The sequence below is a fragment of the Chlorocebus sabaeus genome, chromosome 11 (genome assembly GCF_047675955.1).
Source record: "Chlorocebus sabaeus isolate Y175 chromosome 11, mChlSab1.0.hap1, whole genome shotgun sequence".
Taxonomy (NCBI): Eukaryota; Metazoa; Chordata; class Mammalia; order Primates; family Cercopithecidae; genus Chlorocebus; species Chlorocebus sabaeus.
The window spans coordinates 37,989,485-38,007,037 of NC_132914.1; the positions used below are offsets into that span (position 1 = coordinate 37,989,485).

At 40.5% G+C, this 17,553-nt stretch overlaps 1 protein-coding gene across 1 annotated transcript in view; it reads left to right on the forward strand.

Annotated features, from left to right (window-relative positions):
* MUC19 (mucin 19, oligomeric) overlaps positions 1-17,553 on the forward strand; it is a 236,587-nt gene that overhangs the window by 194,542 nt on the left and 24,492 nt on the right. Inside the window, 20 exon segments of the mRNA XM_073021301.1 lie at positions 251-292; positions 724-777; positions 1,192-1,224; positions 1,486-1,539; positions 1,673-1,726; positions 2,570-2,623; positions 3,111-3,143; positions 3,386-3,439; positions 5,253-5,306; positions 5,713-5,745; positions 5,997-6,050; positions 6,192-6,245; positions 14,777-14,830; positions 15,337-15,369; positions 15,626-15,679; positions 15,818-15,862; positions 16,038-16,085; positions 16,329-16,391; positions 16,953-16,997; positions 17,386-17,439. Coding sequence (XP_072877402.1) covers positions 251-292; positions 724-777; positions 1,192-1,224; positions 1,486-1,539; positions 1,673-1,726; positions 2,570-2,623; positions 3,111-3,143; positions 3,386-3,439; positions 5,253-5,306; positions 5,713-5,745; positions 5,997-6,050; positions 6,192-6,245; positions 14,777-14,830; positions 15,337-15,369; positions 15,626-15,679; positions 15,818-15,862; positions 16,038-16,085; positions 16,329-16,391; positions 16,953-16,997; positions 17,386-17,439 — 969 coding nt within the window.

The following is a 17,553-nucleotide window of genomic DNA, read 5'->3' on the forward strand; positions in this document are numbered from 1 at the left end:
TGATATGAGGCTCGGGAGTCTATTACACTTATCCCATCCTTCCAGAATGTCCAGCTGTCCTTTACCCAATTTACCTTTCCACCCACAGCTGGACACTTTCCATCATTTTTCTCATTTAGCTATACATGATGTTGATTTTCTCTCTCCCCTCATGAGAAAACTGTGAAGTCAACTGATTATTTAAATGCCCCTAGCTGTATCAAAGAGTCCTGCTTAAGGTTAAAACCATGTTGTATTTCTCCTGTAAGCACTTCTGGCACATCAGAAGGATATGTCCCTGGAAGGGAAACAGGTCAGGGTGATTTAAACCCTAGTCTACCTTTGCCTTATAGCAAAAGGGAAACCCAGCAGCAACATATCCATCTCAGTTTGGCCAAGGAAAATGAAGTGCTAGAAGTTGTTCATTTTCCATTCACTATAGAGACAGAGTATCCTCAGGAAAGGGCTTCCAGTGCTTTAGGGCCACATTGATGCTTCCAAGCATAAATGGGGAGAAAATACTCTATTGCTGCATTTACCCCTTTTTCTTTTTAGGAGAATCTTCTGGAACAACCATTATATCTGGAAGTTCTAACACACATAGCTTAACAAGAATAAAGTGCCTCATATTTAATGTCAGATGTAATGATATCACTTTTAGGGTTGCTGTGATAAAATAACGCCCCAGTATCTCCTCTCAGTATTCCAAATTCACAGACTTCCCTACTCTATTTCTTTCCTCAGAGCCCACAACTTTCATTGAAGAGACTGGTCCTTCCAGAACTGTATTCAAAACTGGTGAGACTAAAAAGCCCATAATTTGGGGTTGTCTAGATTAGGTCTTTTAACTTTCCTTGAGGGTGTTTGTGGTTTTTATAGGCACTGCAAGTGATTCAATATAGGTTTGTTACTAGGGAGAAATCTTTTTTGAAAGGCTACTTATTGTAAAATTGAGTCTCCCTCTATTGAGGCTGAGGATGGGGAGGGTTTTCCCGTTGTGTTACTATTACCACCAGCATTTGAGCTGGAAGCCACAGTTTTCTGTGTGTACATGTGTGAATGTGTGTGAGGTAGGAAAGAGCCCCATGGAACCAGGGTTCATGCATGCATCTGTGTGTATGTATCTTACAATTGGCTTTCCCAAAATTTTCTCCAACATCTGAAGTTTCAACATATTTAAATCTTTTTTCTTTCTTCTTACGTACCTCACAGTAGGCATCACTTCAGTCCCAGGGAGGCAAGCAGGTGAGCATCGAGAAAATGCATCTGGTTTCCCTTTTATCAACTTTGTAGTTGTGCTTGAAGTTGGAAACATTTTCTATGTGCTTTGTTATGAATTTTTGAAAGCAGGCAAATATATATAGTTCACCATCAGTCTCATGCTCAGAGAGAGATGTATGTTGTAGGAAATAAATAAATACATAAATACAGCATATCCCTTTAAGATTTGGGCCTTCCTAGAACTTATTGAATCACTATGGTCCCCTCAATCCCTTTGTGTTTCAGGCACCTCTGTGATGGCGCCTGGCACAACAGTTGCCCCTGGAAGTTTCAGCACAGGTGAGTCCACTGTGTGGTGGGGAATCCCTTCATGGGTGCTTGCCATAATGTCTTTGAGTGTTTCAATGCAGAAGCATCACCATTCCATTCCATGCCCCCTGAATCTTTTCTATTCATGTCCTTCCTCTGCCAGCAGCCACAACTTCTCCTGGAGCAAGTGGAATGACTGGGGTTAGAACCACTTCGAGTAAGCACAGACAATCCACTACCTCCTTCTCAGTAGAAGAGTCTTTTCTGAACATGGATTACCAGATAGGCGGGATATTACCTAAATGACTAAAGGCCCGACACTCAAATTCTTTTGTTTTTCTTTCTTCTGTTCCACGGAGACTTCACCATGAAGCTAAGGCACTGAGAATCAGTTGTGTGATTGGAGAGACATGTTTTTATTTCTCTCATTGATATCTAGAGGAAATAATTGAGTTATGGAAAGTTTTGTCATTAAATTTTCTGTGAGACAGAAATGGTGCATGGAAAACATATGTAGGTTAAATCTTGGTTCTAGAAACCCCTGAAAAGAGCTTCTTGGCACTTTGAGAAAACACATAGTTCCCACACCTTCATGATATGACATGTTCATTCTTATTACGGGTAAAGAATTCAGATTTTGATTCCTATCACTTTCTAATTCCAACTTTCAATGTGGCAGCCACTGGCAAACTTCTTGCACGTGAAAAATCTAATATTTAAAGCAATAAATAATGATGATAATAGTAATAAGCATATCAATCATTTATGAGTTCTGACCGTATACCTTTTGAAATTAAGTTTAAATAACTTATTCCAATTAAGAAACACTTACATTTCAATTAAGAACAATATGATTTGAAAATGTTTTACCTCACCATTTAACAATTATACTTGGATATTGAAGGTTTCCATCACGTTTACAGTCAGAAAGATTTCTCTTGTGACTTAATAGTAGGTGACAAGATATTTTGATTTAGGCTTATTGCATGTCTTGACATCCACTTAGCTCATCCCTCTTCCTTAATACCCAATTAATTTTGGTTTTCTTTCCATCTTTAAGAGACTACAACTTCTCCAGGTGGAATTGGCACCACTAGAACTGAAATAAAATCAGGTAAATATGTTGTAGTATTCATTATTTATTGTTGTATTTTGATAGATTTCTTAGAGGAAACATTTTTTAACAATGAGTTTTTAAGTTACAGAAAATTTGCATTGATGATGCAAAGAATAACTTTAATGTGGAGTGCAGTTCTAAATTTCTTTTAAGGCTGTAATATTTCAGGGGAAACAGAATTTCTTCTTAGATCTGGATTTGTAAACATGTGGGCCCAAATTTCCTGAAGGCTTTCCCTTCTTAGAGACTAACTTCAGGGTTCTAGGCCTCTGGAGAGGAGAGTTGCAGTAGCTTCAGCTCTGCAATTATTTCCCTTTGAGAAGAGCATAGTCTGTTTATCATCATAGTGTTGACTTGTATTCAGCATAGAAACCATTAGGTTGTCATACTTCACTTCAGAGATAAAAATCCAAAATTTTCTTTTTTTCTCCTTTGTCTTTCTTTCCTTCTCATCCTTCTTCTTCTTTTTTTTTCTTTTTATTAGGAGCCACCACTGGAGCACCAGGAAGTATGACAGGTAGATTTCACAAATGCCTTTTATATGACCTTCAACATTGGCAAAAATAAGTCATCAGGGCAGTCTTCTTATCCTTGGCCTTGCAAAGGCACACAGAAAACACAAAACATGTCTGTCCTCCTGTCAGTTATAGGTCCAGGAAGTATCTTTTCCTGCTCCAAAGTCAAAGACAGGCATGTTGCCTGCCACATTCTTCTAAGCATTACAAAAGAGTGCCCATCTTTCTCTTTTTTCCTACCTAGGCACAGCTGGAGTGCCCTCTGCTACAACAGTTGCCCCTGGGAGCTCCAACTCAGGTAAAGCACCAGGCTGGGAGGAACCACTGCTTGGAAAGGGCTCCTCAGTGGGGTGTCTGCCTGGGCAATTCTACCATACTTTTCTCAGATTCTTCTAATCTTTGCCCTCACTGCTATTCTTTTTCCATCTTTTTCAGAGACCACAACCTCTGTAGGAGAAAGTGGTATAACAAGTGCTGAAATAGTCACAGGTGAGCTCTCCTAAGGAACTAAGTGTAATTTGTAAGTTTCCCATGTGTTGCTAGAAATATAGCAGAACTCATTGAATTTCCCGGATCTGGCATATTAGACACAAATTCAGCAGGTGTTCAATATTTAACATCATTAAATATGGTTCATAAATTTCAACTTTCCCTCCTTATATCTGCCTTGGGCCTAAAGGCACTTGATCAGGGCATCATGGGACCCATTCCCTGATAGTTATAGAGGTGACTTGAGCCCAAATCTATCTTCCTGTGTCTAAACCTTAAAAAAGGGCCTCAGTTGTGATGTTTGTAAACTTGCCGAGGAAACTGTATGTTCCATGGGCAGTAAATGGATTAACTCCTAAAATACAAAATCCAGAAAAATAAATTTTTAGTATATTGATGCAAATAAGTATTTTCTTTTTCCTTTAATAGCTTATTCTCATATCATTAAGGAGGACAAATTGACAAACTGACTACATAATCTTTTCTTATTTCAGGTACTACTGAGGGCATCTCTGGCAAAACTCTGGAAACTGGAAGTGCCCAAACAGGTCAGGAATTCTAATCACGACCCGTTGAGCAGTCTAGTCTCTGAGAGCCACAGAATGTCATGTGTAGTCATTATACCTCCAATTCCTTTCTCTCTCAGAGGTCACAACTTTCTCAGGAGACAACCGGACCACCCGAGCAGGCCCACCAGGTGAGCTTGTCAGGCTGAGGCCTGCTCTCATCTCCCTATTTGGGTGGCTGCAGTGAACAATAACATGAAGGTTTTTGAGGGAGGGGGATTTTCTCTGGGGCCATATTATGTCATATCTACCTGGCCCGTGATTCTGCTTGTGATTCCATGACCCCAAAGGGCTCAGCCAGGCTATCTCCAGTATCCTGGCTTATGGAGACATTTTTTTCTGATAGGAGGCTTGAGAGTCTATTGCATGTATTCCAACCTTCCAGAACTTCCAGTCCTTGTTTTCCCAGTGTACTTTTCCACCCACAGCTTGACACTTTCTGTCATTTTTCTCATTTACTTTTACAAGATGTTTGTTTCCTCTCTCCCCTCACCAGAAAGCTTCATGAAGACAACTGATTATAAAACACCGCAAGTTGTATCCAAGAGTTCTACTTATAAAGATAAAATTATGCTTTGTTTCCTCTGTAGGCACCTCTGTCGTACAAGGGGGATATGCTCCTAGAAGGCAAACAGATTAGGGTGATTTAAACTCTATTCTACCCTTGTGACATAGTGAAAGAGAAACCCAATAGCAACACATTCATCTCTGGTTGGCCTGGAAAATGAAGTGCTAGGAAGTTGTTCATTTTCCATTCATTATAGAAATAGAATGTTCTCAGGAAAGGGCTTCAGTGCTTTAGGGTTGCCATGTTGATCCTTCTAAGCTTAATTTGGGAGACAATGCTCTATTATTCCATTTCCATTTTCTTTTTCCATTTCAAGTATCACGGGAGAATCTTCTCGAATGACCATTATATCGGGAAGTCCTAATGTGTTGTACTTAATGTCAAATGTCATTCTATGTATTTTAGGGCTGCTATGATAAAATCTCGCCCGAGTATCCTCTCCCAGTATTCCACATTCATAGACTTTACCACTCTCTTTCTTCCCTCAGAGGCCACAACTTCCATTGAAGAGACTGGTACTTCTGGAACTGGATTCAAAACCGGTGAGAAGAAAGCCCCTGATTTGGCATCATAAGTGTTAGGTCTCTTAAGCTTTGCATGAGAGAGTCTGTGTTTTATTTAGGGATGCTGGAAGTGATTCAAGATAGTTTTGCTGGTGGAGATACAATTTTTTTTGAATTATAATATTTCTAGAATGGAGACTGACAGCTTTATGTCTAAGGATGGAATGGAATTTCTCCATTCATGTTACAACTGTCACTAGCACTAGAGGTGGAATTCAGAAAGTTTTCCATGAAAGTGTGTGAAATACAAAAGAGCCTCATGGACCCAGGACACAGGCGTTTATATGTGTGTGCATGCGTACACATTTTCTTGCTTTTTATCTTCTCCTACATCTGATGGTTTCAGCACATTTAAAACATTTCCCCCCTCCTTTCTATCTCACAGCAGGCATCACTGCAGCACCAGGAAAGCAAGCAGGTAAGCATTGGGGAAATCCATCTAGTTTCCCTTTTATCAAACTCCAAAAGTGCCTGAAGCTGAGGACACTGTCTATGTGCTCTAGTTGTGAAGCACTGACAACCAGCAAATGCATCTAGTTCACTAACTGCCATATCCTCAGGGAAAACGACTTCTCGTATAGAAAATAAATATAGTATATACCTTTTAGATTCAGGTGTTCATTTGACTTACTCACTCATCATGGTCACCTCAATCCCTCTGTGTTTCAGGCACCTCTGGGGTAGCACCTGGCACAACAGTTGCTCCTGGAAGTTTCAGCACAGGTAAGTACACAATTTGGCACAGAGCCATTTCTTGGATGCTTTCTACAATAATGTGTCTTTCCTTTTGCTGCCTCTGTGCAAAAGCAGACCATTCCCTTTCTAAATCCCAGAATGTTTTCCATACTTTTTTCACTCTCTCAGCAGCTACAACTTCTCCTGGAGCAAGCGGGGTGACTGGCACTGGACCCACTGGAGGTGAGCCCTGATGAAGCACGACCTGCTTCTCAGTAGACAACGTTGCCTGAATCACATCTAATGTTTGTACTTCCTGTGAAGAGTATTTTCAGAACAAGCATTATCATATTGGCAGGATTTTACCTAATTATCAAATGTGACACTCAGCCTCCTTCATCGTCCTTTCCTCTGCTTCAGGGAGACTTCACCATGGAGCTGAGGCACAGAGAATCAGTTGGGTGATTGGAGAGAAATGTCTTTCTTTCTCTCATTGATATCTAAAGGAAGGAAGTAATTGAGATAATGAAATTTTTGTCATTAAGTTTTCTGAGATAGAAATGGTGCATGGAAGACATATACAGATTCAACTCCTGGGTCTAGAAACATCTAAAAAAGAGCTTGTTGGCACATTGAGAAAACACAGTTTCCTCACCTTCATCCTCAGCCATTTTCTTTCTTATTTTGGGCAAAGAATAAAGATAATGAATCCTGTCACTTTCTAATTCCAAGTTCCAATGTGGTAGGTGCTGGCAATTTTATTTTTTTTTTTGAAGAGAGGACATCCAAGCAAAGGCAATTTGTGGCCAGCCCTGAGACTGTCCCCACTCCCTCTGGCAAATTTCTTGCACATGGTACTGGTACCAAAACAGAGATATAGACCAATGGAACAGAACAGAGCCCTCAGAAATAATATCACACATCAACAAACATCTGATCTTTGACAGACCTGATGAAAACAAGAAATGGGGGGGGGGGGGGGGGCGGAGCAAGATGGCCGAATAGGAACAGCTCAAGTCTCCAACTCCCAGCTCGAGCGACACAGAAGACCGGTGATTTCTGCATTTTCAACTGAGGTACTGGGTTCATCTCACTGGGGAGTGCCAGACGATCGGTGCTGGTCAGCTGCTGCAGCCCGACCAGCGAGAGCTGAAGCAGGGCAAGGCATTGCCTCACCTGGAAAGCACAAGGGGGAAGGGAATCCCTTTTCCTAGCCAGGGGAACTGAGACACACAACACCTGGAAAATCGGGTAACTCCCAACCCAATACTGCGCTTTAAGCAAACAGGCACACCAGGAGATCATATCCCACACCTGGCCGGGAGGGTCCCACACCCACGGAGCCTCCCTCATTGCTAGCACAGCAGTCTGTGATCTACCGGCAAGGCAGCAGCCAGGCTGGGGGAGGGGCGCCCGCCATTGCTGAGGCTTAAGTACGTAAACAAAGCTGCTGGGAAGCTCGAACTGGATGGAGCTCACAGCAGCTCAAGGAAACCTGCCTGTCTCTGTAGACTCCACCTCTGGGGACAGGGCACAGTAAACAATAACAACAGAAAGCTCTGCAGACGCAAACGACTCTGTCTGACAGCTTTGAAGAGAGCAGTGGATCTCCCAACACGGAGGTTGAGATCTGAGAAGGGACAGACTCCCTGCTCAAGTGGGTCCCTGACCCCTGAGTAGCCTAACTGGGAGACATCCCCCACTAGGGGCAGTCTGACACCCCACACCTCACAGGGTGGAGTACACCCCTGAGAGGAAGCTTCCAAAGCAAGAATCAGACAGGTACACGCACTGTTCAGAAATATTCTATCTTCTGCAGCCTCTGCTGCTGATACCCAGGCAAACAGGGTCTGGAGTGGACCTCAAGCAATCTCCAACAGACCTACAGCTGAGGGTCCTGACTGTTAGAAGGAAAGCTATCAAACAGGAAGGACACCTACACCAAAACCCCATCAGTACATCACCATCATCAAAGACCAGAGGCAGATAAAACCACAAAGATGGGGAAAAAGCAGGGCAGAAAAGCTGGAAATTCAAAAAATAAGAGCTCATCTCCCCCAGCAAAGGAGCGCAGCTCATCGCCAGCAACGGATCAAAGCTGGACGGAGAATGACTTCGACGAGATGAGAGAAGAAGGCTTCAGTCCATCAAATTTCTCAGAGCTAAAGGAAGAATTACGTACCCAGCGCAAAGAAACTAAAAATCTTGAAAAAAAAGTGGAAGAATTGATGGCTAGAGTAATTAATGCAGAGAAGCTCATAAACGAAATGAAAGAGACGAAAACCATGACACGAGAAATACGTGACAAATGCACAAGCTTCAGTAACTGACTCGATCAACTGGAAGAAAGAATGTCAGCGATTGAGGATCAAATGAATGAAATGAAGCGAGAAGAGAAACCAAAAGAAAAAAGAAGAAAAAGAAATGAACAAAGCCTGCAAGAAGTATGGGATTATGTAAAAAGACCAAATCTACGTCTGATTGAGGTGCCTGAAAGTGAGGGGGAAAATGGAACCAAGTTGGAAAACACTCTTCAGGATATCATCCAGGAGAACTTCCCCAACCTAGTAGGGCAGGCCAACATTCAGATCCAGGAAATACAGAGAACGCCACAAAGATACTCCTTGAGAAGAGCAACTCCAAGACACATAATTGCCAGATTCACCAAAGTTGAAATGAAGGAAAAAATCTTAAGGGCAGCCAGAGAGAAAGGTCGGGTTACCCACAAAGGGAAGCCCATCAGACTAACAGCAGATCTCTCGGCAGAAACTCTTCAAGCCAGAAGAGAGTGGGGGCCAATATTCAACATTCTTAAAGAAAAGAATTTTAAACCCAGAATTTTATATCCAGCCAAACTAAGTTTCATAAGTGAAGGAGAAATAAAATCCTTTACAGATAAGCAAATGCTTAGAGATTTTGTCACCACTAGGCCTGCCTTACAAGAGACCCTGAAGGAAGCACTAAACATGGAAAGGAACAACCGGTACCAGCCATTGCAAAAACATGCCAAAATGTAAAGACCATCAAGGCTAGGAAGAAACTGCGTCAACTAACGAGCAAAATAACCAGTTAATATCATAATGGCAGGATCAAGTTCACACATAACAATCTTAACCTTAAATGTAAATGGACTAAATGCTCCAATTAAAAGACACAGACTGGCAAACTGGATAAAGAGTCAAGACCCATCAGTCTGCTGTATTCAGGAGACCCATCTCACATGCAGAGACATACATAGGCTCAAAATAAAGGGATGGAGGAAGATTTACCAAGCAAATGGAGAACAAAAAAAAGCGGGGGTTGCAATACTAGTCTCTGATAAAACAGACTTTAAACCATCAAAGATCAAAAGAGACAAAGAAGGCCATTACATAATGGTAAAGGGATCAATTCAACAGGAAGAGCTAACTATCCTCAACATATATGCACCCAATACAGGAGCACTCAGATTCATAAAGCAAGTCCTTAGAGACTTACAAAGAGACTTAGACTCCCATACAATAATAATGGGAGACTTCAACACTCCACTGTCAACATTAGACAGATCAACGAGACAGAAAGTTAACAAGGATATCCAGGAATTGAACTCATCTCTGCAGCAAGCAGACCTAATAGACATCTATAGAACTCTCCACCCCAAATCAACAGAATATACATTCTTCTCAGCACCACATCGTACTTACTCCAAAATTGACCACGTAATTGGAAGTAAAGCACTCCTCAGCAAATGTACAAGAACAGAAATTATAACAAACTGTCTCTCAGACCACAGTGCAATCAAACTAGAACTCAGGACTAAGAAACTCAATCAAAACCGCTCAACTACATGGAAACTGAACAACCTGCTCCTGAATGACTACTGGGTACATAACGAAATGAAGGCAGAAATAAAGATGTTCTTTGAAACCAATGAGAACAAAGATACAACATACCAGAATCTCTGGGACACATTTAAAGCAGTGTGTAGAGGGAAATTTATAGCACTAAATGCCCACAAGAGAAAGCAGGAAAGATCTAAAATTGACACTCTAACATCGCAATTAAAAGAACTAGAGAAGCAAGAGCAAACACATTCGAAAGCTAGCAGAAGGCAAGAAATAACTAAGATCAGAGCAGAACTGAAGGAGATAGAGACACAAAAAACCCTCCAAAAAATCAATGAATCCAGGAGTTGGTTTTTTGAAAAGATCAACAAAATTGACAGACCACTAGCAAGACTAATAAAGAAGAAAAGAGAGAAGAATCAAATCGACGCAATTAAAAATGATAAAGGGGATATCACCACCGACCCCACAGAGATACAAACTACCATCAGAGAATACTATAAACACCTCTACACAAATAAACTGGAAAATCTAGAAGAAATGGATAATTTCCTGGACACTTACACTCTTCCAAGACTAAACCAGGAAGAAGTTGAATCCCTGAATAGACCCATAGCAGGCTCTGAAATTGAGGCAATAATTAATAGCCTACCAACCAAAAAAAGTCCAGGACCAGATGGATTCACAGCTGAATTCTACCAGAGGTACAAGGAGGAGTTGGTACCATTCCTTCTGAAACTATTCCAATCAATAGAAAAAGAGGGAATCCTCCCTAACTCATTTTATGAGGCCAACATCATCCTGATACCAAAGCCTGGCAGAGACACAACAAAAAAAGAGAATTTTAGACCAATATCCCTGATGAACATCGATGCAAAAATCCTCAATAAAATACTGGCAAACCGGATTCAGCAACACATCAAAAAGCTTATCCACCATGATCAAGTGGGCTTCATCCCTGGGATGCAAGGCTGGTTCAACATTCGCAAATCAATAAACATAATCCAGCATATAAACAGAACCAAAGGCAAGAACCACATCATTATCTCAATAGATGCAGAAAAGGCTTTTGACAAAATTCAACAGCCCTTCATGCTAAAAACGCTCAATAAATTCGGTATTGATGGAATGTACCTCAAAATAATAAGAGCTATTTATGACAAACCCACAGCCAATATCATACTGAATGGGCAAAAACTGGAAAAATTCCCTTTGAAATCTGGCACAAGACAGGGATGCCCTCTCTCACCACTCCTATTCAACATAGTGTTGGAAGTTCTGGCTAGGGCAATCAGGCAAGAGAAAGAAATCAAGGGTATTCAGTTGGGAAAAGAAGAAGTCAAATTGTCCCTGTTTGCAGATGACATGATTGTATATTTAGAAAACCCCATTGTCTCAGCCCAAAATCTCCTTAAGCTGATAAGCAACTTCAGCAAAGTCTCAGGATACAAAATTAATGTGCAAAAATCACAAGCATTCTTATACACCAGTAACAGACAAACAGAGAGCCAAATCAGGAATGAACTTCCATTCACAATTGCTTCAAAGAGAATAAAATACCTAGGAATCCAACTTCCAAGGGATGTAAAGGACCTCTTCAAGGAGAACTACAAACCACTGCTCAGTGAAATAAAAGAGGACACAAACAAATGGAAGAACATACCATGCTCATGGATAGGAAGAATCAATATCGTGAAAATGGCCATACTACCCAAGGTAATTTACAGATTCAATGCCATCCCCATCAAGCTACCAATGAGCTGCTTCACAGAATTGGAAAAAACTGCTTTAAAGTTCATATGGAACCAAAAAAGTGCCCACATCTCCAGGACAATCCTAAGTCAAAAGAACAAAGCTGGAGGCATCACGCTACCTGACTTCAAACTATACTACAAGGCTACAGTAACCAAAACAGCATGGTACTGGTACCAAAACAGAGATATAGACCAATGGAACAGAACAGAGTCCTCAGAAATAATACCACACATCTACAGCCATCTGATCTTTGACAAACCTGAGAGAAACAAGAAATGGGGAAAGGATTCCCTATTTAATAAATGGTGCTGGGAAAATTGACTAGCCATAAGTAGAAAGCTGAAACTGGATCCTTTCCTTACTCCTTATACGAAAATTAATTCAAGATGGATTAGAGACTTAAATGTTAGACCTAATACCATAAAAATCCTAGAGGAAAACCTAGGTAGTACCATTCAGGACATAGGCATGGGCAAAGACTTCATGTCTAAAACACCAAAAGCAACGGCAGCAAAAGCCAAAATTGACAAATGGGATCTCATTAAATGAAAGAGCTTCTGCACAGCAAAAGAAACTACCATCAGAGTGAACAGGCAACCTACAGAATGGGAGAAAATTTTTGCAATCTACTCATCTGACAAAGGGCTAATATCCAGAACCTACAAAGAACTCAAACAAATTTACAAGAAAAAAACAAACAACCCCATCAAAAAGTGGGCAAAGGATATGAACAGACATTTCTCAAAAGAAGACATTCATACAGTCAACAGACACATGAAAAAATGCTCATCATCACTGGCCATCAGAGAAATGCAAATCAAAACCACAATGAGATACCATCTCACACCAGTTAGAATGGCGATCATTCAAAAGTCAGGAAACAACAGGTGCTGGAGAGGATGTGGAGAAATAGGAACACTTTTACACTGTTGGTGGGATTGTAAACTAGTTCAACCATTATGGAAAACAGTATGGCGATTCCTCAAGGATCTAGAACTAGATGTACCATATGATCCAGCCATCCCATTACTGGGTATATACCCAAAGGATTATAAATTATGCTGCTATAAAGACACATGCACACATATGTTTATTGCGGCACTATTCACAATAGCAAAGACTTGGAATCAACCCAAATGTCCATCAGTGACAGATTGGATTAAGAAAATGTGGCACATATACACCATGGAATACTATGCAGCCATAAAAAAGGATGAGTTTGTGTCCTTTGTAGGGACATGGATGCAGCTGGAAACCATCATTCTTAGCAAACTATCACAAGAACAGAAAACCAAACACCGCATGTTCTCTCTCATAGATGGGAACTGAACAATGAGATCACTTGGACTCGGGGAGGGGAACATCACACACCGGGGCCTATCATGGAGAGGGGGGAGTGGGGAGGGATTGCATTGGGAGTTATACCTGATGTAAATGACGAGTTGATGGGTGCAGCACACCAACATGGCACAAGTATACATATGTAACAAACCTGCACGTTGTGCACATGTACCCTACAACTTAAAGTATAATAATAATAAATAAATTAAAAAAAAAAAAAGAAAACAAGAAATGGGGAAAGAATTCCCTATTTAATAAATGGTGCTGAGAAAACTGGCTAACCATATATAGAAAGCTGAAACTGGATCCCTTCCTTATACCTTAGACAAAAAATAATTCAAGATGGAGTAAAGACTTAAATGTTAGATCTAAAACCATAAAAACTCTAGAAGAAAACCTAGGTAATACCATTCAGGACATAGGCATGGGCAAGGACTTCATGTCTAAAACACCAAAAGCAATGGCAACTAAAGCCAAAATTGACAAATGGTATCTAATTAAACTAAAGAGCTTCTGCACAGCAAAAGAAACTACCATCAGAGTGAACAGCCAGCCTACAGAATGGGAGAAAATTTTTGCAATCTACTCATCTGACAAAAGGCTAATATCCAGAATCTACAGAAACTCAAACAAATTTACACACAAAAAATCAAACAACCCCATCCCAAGGTGGGCAAAGGATATGAACAGACACTTCTCAAAAGAAGACATTTATACACCCAACAGACACATGAAAAAATGTTCATCATCACTCGCCATCAGAGAAATGCAAATCAAAACCACAATGAGATACCATCTCACACCAGTTAGAATGGCAATCATTAAAAAGTCAGGAAACAACAGGTGCTGGAGAGGTTGTGGAGAAATAGGAACACTTTTACACTGTTGGTGGGACTGTAAACTAGTTCAACCATTGTGGAAGACAGTGTGGCAATTCCTCAAGGATCTAGAACTAGAAATACGATTTGACCCAGCCATCCCATTACTGGGGATATACCCAAAGGATTATAAATCATGCTGCTGTAAAGACACACGCACATGTATGTTTATTGCACCACTATTCACAATAGCAAAGACTTGGAACCAACCCCAATGTCCATCAATGATAGACTGGATTAAGAAAATGTGGCACATATACACCGTGGAATACTATGCAGTCATACAAAAGGATGAGTTCATGTCCTTTGTAAGGACATGGATGCAGCTGGAAACCATCATTCTCAGCAAACTATTGCAAGGACAAAAAAACCAAACACCGCATGTTCTCACTCATAGGTGGGAATTGAACAGCAAGAACACTTGGACACAGGGTGGGGAACATCACACAGCCGGGCCTGTCATGGGGTGGGAGTGGGGGGGGAGGGATAGCATTAGGTGATATACCTAATGTAAATGACAAGTTAATGGGTGCAGCACACCAACATGGCACATGTATACATATGTAACAAACCTGCACGTTGTGCACATGTACCCTAGAACTTATAGTATAATTTTAAAAAAAGGAAATTCTAATACTTAAGTCAATGAAAATGATGATAATAGTAGTGAGCATATCTATCATTGATGAGTTCCTTTCTATAACCATTTTTATTAAGAGGTTTACATATCTTATTCCAATTAAGAACTACCTAAAGTCTATGAACCATATGAGTTAAAATTCTTTCATTCCCCATTTAAAAAAAATACCCTTATGAATTGAAGGTTTACATCACCTTTACAGTCAGGAAACTTTCTTTTCTAACTTAGTAGGTGGCAAGACATTTTGAACTGGGCTTCTCTCATGTAATGATATCAGCTTAGCTCATCCCTTTTTCTTAGCACTCAATTAATTTTAGTTTTCTTTCCATCTTTAAGAGACCACAATTTTCCTAGGAGGAAGTAGCACCACTGGAGCAGAAATAAAATCAGGTGAAGATTATGGGGGTTTCATTATTTACTGTTGTATTTTGATAAATTTGTTAGAGGAAACATTTTTTTCAATGAACTTTTTATTTTGGAATAATTGTAAATTATAGAAGGGTTGAATAGATTATGCAAATAATCTCTTTAATGTGGAATAGAGTTTTTCCTTTCCTTTTGAAGCTATTTCAAAGCAACCAGGATTTCCTTTCAGATTTGGAACAACTTGGGCCCAAATTTCCAAAAGGTTTTTTCTTCTCTAGGACTAGCCTCAGGGTTCGAGGCCTCTAGAGAGGAGAGTTACAGTAGCTCTGGCTCTGAAAGGGTTTTTCCTTTGAAAATAACTCAGTGTGTGTATCATTACAGTACTGACTTGTATTCAGCAGAGAAATCATTAAGATGTCATATTTTAGTTCAGGGGTAAAAATTCAAACTTTCCTTTCTTCTTTCTTTTCTCCCTTTTCTTCCTCTTCCTCCTCCTCCTCCTTCTTCCTCTCTCTTTTCATTTTCATTAGGAGCCACCACCAGAGCACCAGGAAGTAAGACAGGTAAACTTGGAGAACATCTTTGATATGACCTTCAATCTTGGCAAAAGTAATCAGAGCAGGCCCATTAGCCACTGCATTAACCTTGGCCTTACACAGGCACACGGTAAACATAGAAAATACCAGCTCCTGTCAGTCATAGGTCCAGGAAGCATCTTTTGCTGCTCCAAGGTCCAGGTAGACATGATGCTGGCCACATTCTTCTAAGGGTTACAAATGTGTCAATCTGTTGATCTTTTTTTTTTTCTTTCCTTCCTAGGCACAGCTGGAGTGCCCTCTGGGACAACAGTCTCCCCTGGGAGCTCCAACTCAGGTAAAGCACCAGGCTGGGAGAAACCACTGCTTGGGAAGGGCTCCTCAATGAGGTGTCTCTGCCTGGGTGATCCTACCATGAGTTCTCAGATTCTTCAAATCTTTGACCTCACTGCTATTCTTTTTCCCTTTTTCTCAGAGGCTACAACTTTCTCTAAAATCACTGAAGCAGTAACAGTCTCAGGTGAAAATGGGAAGTTTCTAAAATAGTTCTAACAATTCAAATTGATTGAAATAAATACAGAGTGATTTCCTACGGAAATCTTTGTCCAAGCCCCCAAAGTTCAGAATATGAGTGTTTTACCAAAATTTTTACATTTATAGATAGCAGAATATTCTCTCTCTTTTCTCTTTTACAGGATCCATGACCACTGCACTGGGGAGCCAACTCTCCAGCAGTCAAACAGGTGAGCATGGGAAAGTATAAATATCTTCCTGATATTTACCAGTATTCAGATAATAAGGATACTTCTAATGTGAGTCCTTAGCCTTGGCTTTTTTTTTTTTTTTTTTTTTGGAATGAAGTGTCCTTGTTGAAAGGTGTATGAGGAATAATGGAATACGCCCTCTGAGTTAACAAAAAACATATAGTTTTTCTTCTTAGCCCTTCTGTTAATGTAAAGGAAATGATGTAAGTTTCCTTCTCTTAGTGATTCCAGGTTCCAGTGGCATCATCTCTCACACAACTGTTGCACCTGGAAGTTCTGTTATAGGTAAGTGAATATTTTCAATGGCAGTCATCACTTGTTTAATTTCAAGGAGGAATATGTAACCCCAAACATCCTTTCTGCTTCATTTCCTCTTGCAGAGGCCAAAGCTTCCTTAGAAGTCATCAGAGTCACTGTTGTGAAATCACTGAGAACTAGGGGTCTCAAAGGTTAGCATGGCCATTAAGTAGTATCATGAGTTTGCCTCTGGATCTGAAAGATTATCGTATAGGGAGGGCAGGTCCTCCCATCCACACCCCTGAGCTGACTTCTGAACCAGCCTTTTCCAATGCCTGGCCTTAGGACATAGATTTCTGGAGAGGGTAGCAGGAGCAGTAATTCCCTGGACAATTAACCCAGTGGATATTATAGATATTACTACAGAATAGGCAGGAGTCAAGACTGGCCCAGAAGGTCTGTCTCAGGTGAACAGATGACTAAAATGAACTCAGAAATTGTGTGCTCTCCATCCTGAGATTTAAGTATTAAGTGGCTGAACGGTTGCCTCAGTGATTGATTATAGGTCAAAACATACTCAGAATCGTTTTTCCTACTTTCAGTCATCAGGAACCTCTGATGCATCAGACAATCAAGTCACTGGAAGTAAAACAGGCAAATATGTTAAAGAAATTCTTTTGTCTCACATTTGAGGGTTTTATATTATATATGCTTGGAAAGCCTACTAAAAGGTAGGCTTCTTGAGAAAAAGTCTCTGTTCAATGATCCCTAGTACTAAACAGGGCCCAATAAATATTTATTGAATGAATGAAATAATTAAAATATAGGAAAAATATATAATTCAATCCAGGAACAAAAAGGCCAGTGGAAGAACATGCTCAAAGGACTGCCACATAGACAAAGCAGGCTGTGTGAATGGTGCCTCCTGGAGCTGGCCAGTGTACAATATGAGTGATATGGCCTTGGAAATACAGATTTAGTTTATACCTAGACTGCCTCCATGCAAAAGATTCTTTATAACACCATAACCTTCTCATTTCAGGCACTACTGGTGTGGCCTTGAGCACAGCTGTTGCACCTGGAAGTTCCAGTACAGGTACACTAACAAGCTGAGAAGAAAGCTCCTTTTCTGGAAATAAGATGGCAAAAATGTCTTTCACATTGCTCGTCTTCTATAAGAGCATCACAGTATATTTCCCCATCCTTCTAA